The 11,746-nt window shown below is 41.7% G+C and overlaps 1 protein-coding gene across 1 annotated transcript; it reads left to right on the forward strand.

Annotated features, from left to right (window-relative positions):
• The first annotated feature begins 3,112 nt into the window (after window positions 1-3,112).
• LOC117733815 (opsin-5-like) lies at window positions 3,113-9,910 on the forward strand. Its single transcript, XM_034537708.1, has 6 exons — window positions 3,113-3,202; window positions 8,029-8,119; window positions 8,213-8,375; window positions 8,687-8,814; window positions 8,938-9,272; window positions 9,458-9,910. The coding sequence occupies exons 2-6, from the start codon at window positions 8,029-8,031 to the stop codon at window positions 9,908-9,910; spliced, it is 1,170 nt and encodes a 389-aa protein (XP_034393599.1). The 5' UTR covers window positions 3,113-3,202.
• The last annotated feature ends 1,836 nt before the right edge of the window (window positions 9,911-11,746 follow it).

An 11,746-nucleotide genomic window follows, 5' to 3' on the forward strand; every position in this document is an offset into this window, starting at 1 on the left:
CAGCTTATCTACATCTTCGTCTGGCTGCTGTTTGCTAGTGTACAGTGGGGTTTTCAGAATGCCTTAAACGTCCCCCAATTATAAAAGTTAAGACAGCAAAAAACCTCTCAAAAGGGCCAAAAGACAAGACTTTCAACATCTGCTGAAACGAGGTCTGTATTCAGTCGAGGAAGGCTCTGAATGCCCCGGCTGCGTAACTCTGCACCTCTCTTAAGCCCTAAAGAAAGGCCGCCGTCACACCCCGATAAGCCAAGAGGGGAAATGCACCAAGCTGCTGCCAATTCTTAATTAGGAGCACGTTCTCTCAGCCTGTAGAACAGGTGATCTAAATAACCCTCCAATAAAATCAGAGGATGTAGGAGATGCAGCCAAAATTAATTAGAAAAATTGGAATTGAACAGAGAATCCAGGACTGCAAATCAAGAAGTAGAGACCATCTAAATCTTGCGATGGGAATAAATGAGCTCCGGTATCATGTATGTGGAGGTGGTGGGGTTATTTGCATGTACCGGTAATTCAATCGAGGCAAATAAAGTTGGAAGCCGTGTGTAACGGCGCTGAGCTCTGAGTCGCAGACTTATTAGGGAGCCTGTTGTGTGCTGCCTTCGCTGGAAGGGATTTTAGTGAACTGAAGGAGAAGCTTTTCATACAGTCTACAACATGCTGTTGACAACAGCAATTGTACAAATTTGTATTATTCACATGCCACCAGTGCACTGAATTTCAAGGGCAGGAATAATGGTTTCCTGCTTTCACTGGTTATTGCCGTTCTTTGTAACATTTGGGCATTTAGCAAAATGTTGTCATGTTAAGCAATTCAATTCAATTCAGTTTATTTTGTATAGCCCAATATTACAAATGACAAATTTGCCTCGGAGGGTTTTACAATCTGTACACATACGACATCCCTGTGCCAGGACCTCACATCGGATCAGGAAAAACTCCCCAAAAATAACCTTTCAACCTCCCCCGGGATGGACGGACACAATGGATGTCATGTGTACAGGATGAACAGCATTACAGAGTTACATAAACACATTCAAATGAATATGACAATGTATGAATGGACCTCCACAATCCATGAAACAGAAGGAGGTAGAGAGGAGGGGGCGGGGTGCATCAGCAGGGCCCATGGCCATGCCGCATCAGCCGGGCCGATTTGATTAGTTTTTTAGGTGCTCAGTGTCCTAAAAACATCCCCCAGCAGCCTATAAGCCTATAGCAGCATATCTAGGAGCTCGACCAGGACATACCTGATTCAGCCCTAACTATAAGCACTATTAAAGAGGAAAGTCTTAAGTCTACTCTTAAATGAGGTGACTGTGTCTGCCTCCCGGACTGAAGTGGAAGCTTTTACCAGCGTTTACCATGTTCAGGTCGTAGTTTAGCATGCTAGCATCATTTGATAGCACTAAACATAATGACTTAACATGATTCAATGATTATTACCAGAGTTGTTCAAATCCTCCCAACGGGGACAATATAGTCTGTACAAAATGGCAATCCATCCCATAGTTGTCGAGAAATGCAATTCAAAGCCACAAATGTTAACCCCCAGGTTACAGTAGAGGGAGAGTCAGGGGATTATCGAAGTCTTCAGGGTTCACACTCTGGGGACCATGAATGTCTGTACCAAGTTTGATGCCAATTCCTCAAAATATTTGTTGAGATATGTTTAGTCTGGACAAAAACATTGACTTTCTTATTGATATCTACCACGTTTTTTATGATCAGAGGGAAAGTGAGTGCACTCATGATTCAACATAATCTCTCATAATTTCCAATAAGTCTGATCATTTCCTGCTTGCTGTCGTCGTAGGGACTTCACACAACAGCAGACCACTGGCTGTGACACTAAGAGCCGGAGAAGCAAGGTATTAATATGACAGTGCTGCTCTTCTGACAGCCCCACGGCTCAGCGAGCGAGCCCCAGACTCCCTTAAGCAGCTTTCCACGACTGTCAGTATGAGAGCGGCCTTACTCCAGGCAGGCTGCATGGGTGACGATGATAAAGTAGGATGACGCAGCGCTTCAGGTGCCTGTTCCAATGCTTCCGAACAGAAATGCATTTACTGTGTGAACGAGGATGGCACTTTATTTTGTTAAGTGTGCTGTCACATTCAATTTGGACACTTGAATTAAGAACAATAACCTGAGAAATCTCATTCCAGTTGCCAATCATGCATCAAACATTTTGTAATTCTCAATGTGTTCCAACATAATCATTAATTAACATTAGCACACAAAAAAGGACATTCACGAAGCACAATCAGAAACAATTGGTGTAGCTCAATTTCTCCACTGTATGAACTATTAGGACCCTGATGGAAAAAAAGGCAGAAGCTGTCTAGTCACACAATAAATTACAATCAGAATTTTCAGAGGTATTTTTGAGAGACATTTTAGCTGTAAAATGTACTCTTCACAGGCACATCCTGTCATATTAATATTCCCCATTACATATTCAGAGAGAAAATCCTTCAAATGTTAAAAGGATTTTAAAAATGTAAATCCACCATGACATTGTCAGAGTTTGTTTTTCTTCTCCTCCAGGTTCTGATTGCCACCCTTACAACCATTGTTCAAGACAAAAGGGATTTGCAACACATAGTATGAACACAAACATGTTGCTCACAGGTCTGATTCCTTTAAAGGCATGATGCCCATGTCTAAAGAAGAGGAATAATCCAAAGCCTAGAAGCAAATCAAAGCGTAAGGGAAAAGTATAGTGGGTAGAAAATCTATCGATAGAGGAAATAGGGTGGGGAGTGGTGTTTTGAGTCATCAGTGACACAGCTTGCCAGTATTATGCTGATCCCTTTCTCTCTCTCTCTCTCTCTCTCTCTCTCTCTCTCTCTCTCTCTCTCTCTCTCTCTCTCTCTCCCTGGCTGGCCTGCTGTCACTGTGGGCTTTTCATTCTACATTGGTGGGGCTCGGTGCATCTCCAACAATGATGAAGAGTGCATGTTCTGTATGAGGGAGTGAGAGTGTGTCCACCTGGCTGGATGAGTGCAAGTGTGTCAGTGAAGAGGAGGAGAATACCTTAACCAGACTCTTCCAGTGCTCCTCGCTCTCTCTCTCTCTCTCTCTCTCTCTCTCTCCATCTCCCTGACGGTGGCTGGCCAAGCTCCTCTCCTCTCTGTCCTGCTCTCCACTTGGCTTCCATGAGTTTGAATGAGGACAAGCCATTCCTCCCTGGAAGGTAAGCAGCACAGCTGTGGGCCGTCTTTTCTATTTCCAGGGCAAGACAAAGATATTAGACAATTACAACATGTGGGATTATTGATGATGATTAATTTGTTTCATCTTCTAAATTGTGTCTGCTAGATTTTTTTTAGTGACTCGCAGTGGTTGTTATTTTACGAGTCTCTCTCTGAAATGGTAACAGCTCAAATACCACCTCAAGGAAGTGAAAAAGGGATTGCGCCGGCTGTAATGCTGACGAAATGAAGGCACAGACACCACGGCCGTGATGTGTGGGATCTCGGAAGGGATTAGTGATGAGGTCACCAATCATTCCTCTGTAGAAGGAAGAGAAGCGACTGCTTTTCTTCCTCTTTTAGTCGTAGTTGTCGATGTACGGATCGTTTTCCTGTCCGCCTGTCGACTTACCACACAGGATTTTCTCGTCTGTGTGCATGAACTGCCTTTGCTTATTACTGCACAGACACATCTCGATCCTGACTCTCGCCTCACAACAGACAATCAATATGAGTTGTCAGTGATTGATTATGATGTCAGAGTATGATGTCTTCTTATTGGATACAACACAATATGACTATATAACCTTCAACTGAAGCTCAGAGTCAAATAACTAATTCAAACAGTTGTCTGAGGCAAGATAATTACCCATCATTGACACAGATGTGCTCGCTTTCCCCACTCAAGCAGACTGCGGTTATGTGATGCGTTTGTGTTACGACGGTGAAGCAGTTGTGAAGGAGTGATGATGATGATGATGATGAGGATGATGATGAGGATACTTATAGGGTGGCCAAATTGTATTTATTTAACAATGTTGCATTCTTTGGGAAGAAAACATGTTAATTAATTATAGATACTTATAATTATTATATTCTGATTGTATATTGAGCATCAGGGTATGAAAAGTAATCCAATTAACCTTATGGGCATGAACAATTATCAACATTTGTATTGTTTGTGTCAGAACTTTAATGACAAATAAGAGTCTCCCATCCCTAAAACCTCATCAGTGCCACCACTGCCTTTATCTCCGTCTTTTATTTTTACTTGGTCCTATCCCACTGGCTAAAAAGAATCACAACAACGCTAAATGCTTCCTCTCTAATTCAAAAGTTGATATTGTAAATGGTTTATTTGAAGTAAATGATCAACATGTCTCTTGTTTTAGATCCTAATTTGCTAAAAGCAAAAGCCACTTGTTAAAGAACACAGTGCATGAAAAGCAAAAAGACACGTGTGAGAGATAACTGTTAGCAGGACATTTATATCATGTGATCAAACTATGACATAAGAATATGTCCTGCAGTGTTTGAAAGAGTTAGCCTCCAACTCCTCGTTGTCATGCTGCTAAACCACGGTGTAAATGTTGTACTGTCACTTGTCAGTGTCAGTCACTCAGACGAGGAGGCTGCTGCACACAGCAGCGCGAGTCCTTCCTCCACTCCAATCTCACTAAAGGTCGCACTCAGGGCCCTGAGGGGAAGCGTCGCACAGCACACTGTGTGTCATATATGTTGCTTTGAAATATTGCACAATGTCGTGGATCATAAGCTTAATACTAAATGACACAAATAGTACACAGAAATGTTAGAGCTGCGATTGAGTGGTTTGATAATTGATTTACACATCTAAAGAAAATGAAGCGACAATTTTGTAAATAGTTGCAAAAATAGACGCGAGTTTGCTAGTTTCAGCTAAAAAGTAAATATTTGCTCTCTTTTGTTGGCATTTGTGATAGTAAACAAAATGTCTTTGGGTTTTGGACATTTTGTTGGTCAAAACAAGCAATCACAAGTTTTTTTTCTAAAGACAAATTAATTAAGCAATTAATAGAGGACATTATTGGCAGATTAATCTATAATGGAGAATGTATTAGTTAGTAATAATTAGTTGCAGCCCTAATGTGGACATTGGTATCTAAATGACACTAAACTAGCTGGACTGATCTTTTGACTTTGTTAGCATGTGTTTAACATATTACATTACATTACATATAAGAGCATCAATAATAATACAAATTATGTTCAATATTTAAAAGGCACTAATATAAACTGTGGAGACACGGTAGGTCAATCAACCCGAGCATAAAAGATACAATGTGACACTTTACACTCAGACATACAAATGCTTTATGATTCAAAATGTCAGAAGGCGCAAACTCTGAGGGCTGTGTGTGAATCACAATAACAGGCTAAAGGAAAGGCAATGTCATACATATACTGTACACACACACACACACACACACACACACATATATATGAAATCATATGTTGTATATAAATACATACATACATATATATATGTATATATATGTATGTATATATATATATATATATATATATATACATAAATATATATACATACATAAATAAATAAATATATATACATATATAAAATCAGTCTGACCCCAGCCATTTAAATGAGAATGAGTGACAGCCCTAGATCACAATTTTGATGACATGCTGCAGGGAAATTTGTCACAAATAGCGGTAAATTGCACTCATATTCATTTTAATTTCTTCCTCACTAAATTACACAGTCCGCATGTCTCCACAGAGACACACACTTGGTTAAAAGTGTCAGGGCTGGAGAGGATGAGGTGCAAATGAAATAATAGGGTACGTAAACCAGGTCAGCATGCGATATGTTGTTTACCACCCTACACAATCATCTGGAGGTCAATGTCCCTGTCCCCGTCTCAAAGGCGTTGCATTAATCACAACTGGACAGAAGAGTTATTCAGCCAGGATCAGAGACATGAGAACTGTAGTGTCACAGCTCAGCCAGCCTCAACACACTCAATCTGTCACAGTTCAGCTGGCTAAGCTCTCCGCGGCTCCGTCGACCTCCTCCCTTCTCACACGGCTAACGGTTGTCTCGCTTTTAATGACAATAGGCTGATCTGGTATCAGATACCATTATTTTTGATAAATAACATTTGGCAAATAAATTGTATTATGTACAGAAATGACCACAGCAGTGTTTAAGTGAGCCTTACACATACAGGAATGATCCCAGTCACGTCCCCACAGAGAGGCCTTGTTAACCACTGGGATCAGATTGGTACTCAGCAGCCGCTGGAACCCAAAGCAGATCCCCCCCCCCCCCCCCCCCAAGGCGCTCGAGCGTAAACATGAGCACACTTGAGAGGAAAGTGTCCCTCCACACTCACATCTGTGCCGACGGTAGTTTTGATAATTGCAAGCTCTAAATCTTCCAGGCGTGACGGTTTCTGTCCGAGAGCTCGCATGAGATAAATCATCTTTTTTTTTTTTTTTTGCGCAGATCTGAGTGTGCAGATGTTTTCTTGTACAGGACGCTCATCACTCAGGAAACATGCACCCACAAGTTGTCTTCTACAATAGTATTGACTGCAAATTATTGCTGCTAACTGTTGTATTGGACTGCATTAGTTTTAGGTACGTGAACCTAATAAACTGGCAACTGTAACTCAGTTATATTGATTACTGATTGAACAGAATGCTAAATTGTGTTGACATCCCAGTGGAGTTCTTGAATTTGAGTGGCACTAAAAACTGGTCATAACCACACGCTCTGCTGATTCTCCTGCACTCAGACTGACTGGACGTTTCATCATCGACTCATGGTGTGCTGACTTGCATAGTAATGAAGCCTCGTTCTTCATCCTGTGTGATGATTGGCTAAGTCTTTGAGGGTCAATGGCGCCTCTGTATCATCTCTGCTAGCACTTCATGAATTTCTCCACATTCTTTCAGCCGTGAGTCGCATTCCTGCCCGATTTCCATTTGAACTATATACTCTATCCTGCAAAGTGGCGTACTGAATAGCAATCATCATTTCGTTTGCAGATGGCAGCAAGAAGAACCTTATTGCTTCGTTTATGTGTCTGGCTTGCAAAGATCACAAGTGCTTCTGACATCCACTGGTGCAGGGAGGAAGATTCTTCTAACAATCGATTAGGTTCATGTCTGAGCTTGTGTAAATCACTGAGCACTCGTCAGCTCTCTCGGTCGAATGAACACACATGTTTCTATTCTAAAAGTTCATTTGTTCGTATCGCATGTATATATATATATATATGCGTGTGTGGCCTGCTTGCATCATGAGAAGGCTGGAGATGCAATATCGCAGTTTCACTATCTTTTATTCCATCACAATTTGATCAGATGTTATCTTAATCATTTTGTTTGTTTCCCGAGATCTAAATCTCTCATCTCATACTGCTGTAGTAAATCCCGAAAGGCACAGTCTTTCTAATTCTTTCCATCTGTCAATCTGGTTTTGTATATATTTGTTATTTAATACGGATTGTCCTCATCTCTTGCACAGGATTATATTCTAATAAAAGAAACTCTTTCATTTCATTTCTGCAGCTGCGGGCTGAAAGTATTAGTAAGGAACAGAGATAGTAAGGAAACACATATTGTACCACAGGTAGTAGTTAACATTTTAGATGGATTGTGAACCAAAATGGAGAAATGTGGTTTTTGCTTTTGCTGCTCTAATTTAGGATTATTTCTTATGTTGCGCCTGTAGCTCAGAAAATAGAGCGGGCCGTCCACTAATCAGAAGATTAGCGGTTTGATCCCCGGCTCTTCCAGTCAACATGTCAAAGTGTCCTTGGGCGAGATACTGAACCCCAAATTACTCCCCAAAGTCTGTGCCACGGGTGTGTGAATGAGCATTAGTTTATCCTGATGGACAGGCGGCACCTCAGTGTATGAATATGTCTAGAAGTGCATTTAATTTACCATTCCAACAATACATTTGCTCCCATGAGTGTTTTCCTTAATCACTTGCGTTATTCCAAATTGACTTGTGTGTGTGCTGTGAACATTTCAGATGGGAAATGCTTCAGACACATCTGCTGTGTTTGCCTCCACCATCTCCAAGGAGCACGACATCCTCATGGGTTCCCTCTACAGCATCTTTTGTAAGTCCACACAGCAAAATATCTGCTGCGTTGATCCGTCGCTGACGACAGGCGCACGACGTCCGGATCCATCTCTCTCTTTTTGTTCTACAGGTGTCCTCTCCCTCATGGGCAACTGCATTCTGCTCCTTGTTGCATATCACAAGCGCTCGACCTTGAAGCCAGCTGAGTTCTTCATCATCAATCTCTCCATCAGTGACCTTGGGATGACGCTCTCTTTATTCCCACTGGCCATACCATCAACTTTTACACACAGGTATCTCACACGTCCCCCTTGTCTTGAGAATCAAATTACTTTCTCAATGAAAAAAAAAGTCCTGCTTTTTCGGTTTTATCTCGTAATTTTTATATCTAATTCTTTTTGACTGCATGGTCTGACGGTACAAATCCTTGAATAAGGTCAACTTGGAGTTGAGACATTTTCCACAAATTCTTAATATTGTATCGACCAAACAGTGAATCAGTCAATCAAGAAAATAAATCAGCAGATTAGATGATAATAAAAAAAGGATTGTCGATTGATTGTTAGTTGGAGGCCAAGTATCCATCACACGTCTTTGTATACAGGTGGCTGTTTGGAGAAATCACCTGTCAGCTCTACGCCATGTGTGGAGTACTGTTTGGTCTGTGCAGCTTGACCAACCTCACAGCCCTCTCCTTAGTGTGCTGCCTTAAGGTCTGCTTCCCCAACCACGGTGAGTATGATTAACTAAACCGATGAGCATGATGTTGCCAACACAACATCAATTTATTAGGAGTGGAAAGTAATTACCGCAGTAACTGCAAAACGCCTTATTTTGTATCTCCTGTCTGATCAGGGAACCGGTTCTCCTCGTCGCACGCCCGCCTCCTGGTCGTTGGAGTGTGGTGTTACGCGTCCGTGTTTGCTGTTGGGCCCTTGGCACAGTGGGGACATTACAGTCCTGAGCCTTACGGCACGGCCTGCTGCATTGACTGGCGTGCACCGAACCACGAGTTCTCGGCTTTGTCTTACATCGTCTGCCTTTTCCTTTTTTGCTACGCGCTGCCCTGCGCCATCATCTTCCTTTCCTACACTTTCATTCTGCTGACGGTGCGGGGGTCACGCCAGGCCGTCCAGCAGCATGTGTCACCACAGACCAAGATCAACAATGCACACGCTCTCATTGTCAAGGTCAGAGGATATAGTTTCGCTTTAGTGTGACTGACTTCAGGTATTGCAGTTATATGGCTCCATCTTTGTAGAATTGTTCCATGCATATGTAGCTAGCTGTGTGTATGTGTGTTTTCTTTTCCACTAAAGAAAGGATACATTAATCTTCTACATGTCATGTTTGTGCATGTGTTTCTTCTCCACAGCTGTCAGTAGCCGTATGTATAGGCTTCCTGTGTGCCTGGACTCCATACGCCGTCGTGGCCATGTGGGCTGCTTTCGGAGACGCCACACTGGTTCCTCCCGATGCATTCGCCCTCGCCGCCGTGCTAGCCAAAACGTCCACTATCTACAACCCAATGGTCTACCTGCTGTGTAAGCCCAACTTCCGCGAGTGTCTCTATAGAGACACGTCCATGTTGCGACAGAGGATCTACAGGGGAAGTCCGCAGTCGGAGCCAAAAGCACATTTCGGATCGACCTCGCAGCGCAACAAGGACATGAGCGTCTCCATGCACTTCTCCAATGGACAGCAGGAGAGCTACGGGGTGTGTCATGTGACAACACCCCAAAGGACGGCCTGCGTCCTGACTGAATCCACATGCAGAGAGGTGACAGTTAGCCAGCTCTCTGACAAACCTCAGGCTGATTTCCTCTAGTGGGACAACCTCAGGACAGGAGGGGATGCTGGGCTTGGACAACAACACAACAAAGGACCTGCACGAGTTAAAATGAGTGTGTGTCAACGAGACGTATAGAATAAAAAGACTGGATGGCAAGGACCATCACTGGCATTCGTCCTGAAAGTCACTCATGAATGGCCCTTTTAATTTAGAAAATACACACTGGGTTTACGTCATCTAAAATGTTTTTCACAGAAATGTAAGCGTGAAATGTCTGGATGCCTCGGTCTGTGTCAGCTTTGTTCCAGTTTCATTTTTAATGTGAAATTTAACTGGATTTTGCAAGGGCAAAAAAAAAAGGAGACAGGAAGCATCCTGCTGGCTTTCAGGGTTAATTAGGCAAAGTGTGGCATTTCAAAGTGTAATGTTTCATACCAGCTTATCATCCAATACAGCAGGAACATACCGCTTTATATCAGGATTAACCGTGTTCGGTGCAAACAAAAAGATGGAGAATTATTATAAAGGAGATCACAAAATTGTTTATGGTGCTTCCTGTGATAGCAAGAAAAATGAAGATCCAAGATCTGTTTAGGTTTCACTACACAAAAGGACAACTGCTATTCTCATTGTACAGAGTAACCATCTGTTAACTGTGCATATATCAATACAATATCTTGACAGCTGGAGGGGAAGTGGTACTCAACCCAAAATGAAGTACCCCCCCCCCCCCCCCCCCCCCCCCCCCCCCCCCCCCCCTCCCTCTGCTGTAGATTGACAGACACAACCGGTAAAGATGTTAGTTGTGGGACCCCTCTCTTCTTCAGACCCCCTTAGTCTTGATTCAATTAGATTAATAATCACACAGTACTTAATAACATTAACACCTGTTAATTAAGTACATTTCACTGGATGTTTTCAGGTCTGTTTAGGAACCAAAAGGAACAAGGGGAAGTTTGATTTGTGTAAATAGGATTTTCATAATAGCCCATAGCTGTGAGAATGTTTGAAGATCCTTGGTTACAAATCATTATTTCCTTATTGATGTTTTCTTCTTTGTCTTTGATCATCATTAATTGAAAGAGAGGCACACAGAGAAGTGTCTATCGTCTCTAATGTATATGAGATTTTGATATGCTGTTTTTTTGTGCTAAATTATTCATATTTACTCAAATAAGTTACTTTTGGATTGAAGTCTGTTTTAAAAAAAGTCCCAAGTCTGATCCTGCAAATATGTACCAAAAGACGGGCAATTAGTTTCCCCTCAAATCAGAACACAAATAGCATTTTGCTATCTTTAGGTCTGCTCTAATTTTAATGGTATTGTCCTTTGTGGCTTCATGTATGCATATAAAGAAAAAACAAACTGTATGTGTTGAAAAGCGTTATCAAAACCAATTCGACGAAATAAATAAAAACATTGATGGATTTTTTTCTGGAGTAACAGAAAGCCAAGGCTCAGAGTGTTTGAAGTCCTTTCATTTAATCTTTTGGGATTAAGGTAAATGGTAAATAGCATAGCAGCAGAGTAATTAAAGTAAGAAACTTTTGAAGGACATATTTTATTTTTTATCAATTTGACTCATTCATTATCTGTCAGCGGCATGTTGCTTTGGAAACATTAATCATTAACTTCGGGGCTTACCAGGTTCAAACTCAGTGCCAATCTATTTTTCTACAAAAGGAATCTATTATTAGCAGAAACTGTTGTCTCTATTTAAAATTCCTGTGTGTGTGTGCAACACTTCCAGATCTCCCCTCTTCTTTTAGACCAAAGCTTTAGTGCTTCACAAGACAATGCATATGTACTGCATGCCCTCAAAACCTTACATTTTAGGAGAAAGTGTTGTCAAATGTCTCCAAAATCACATT

Source organism: Cyclopterus lumpus, chromosome 7, assembly GCF_009769545.1.
Source record: "Cyclopterus lumpus isolate fCycLum1 chromosome 7, fCycLum1.pri, whole genome shotgun sequence".
In the NCBI taxonomy this organism is placed as follows: Eukaryota; Metazoa; Chordata; class Actinopteri; order Perciformes; family Cyclopteridae; genus Cyclopterus; species Cyclopterus lumpus.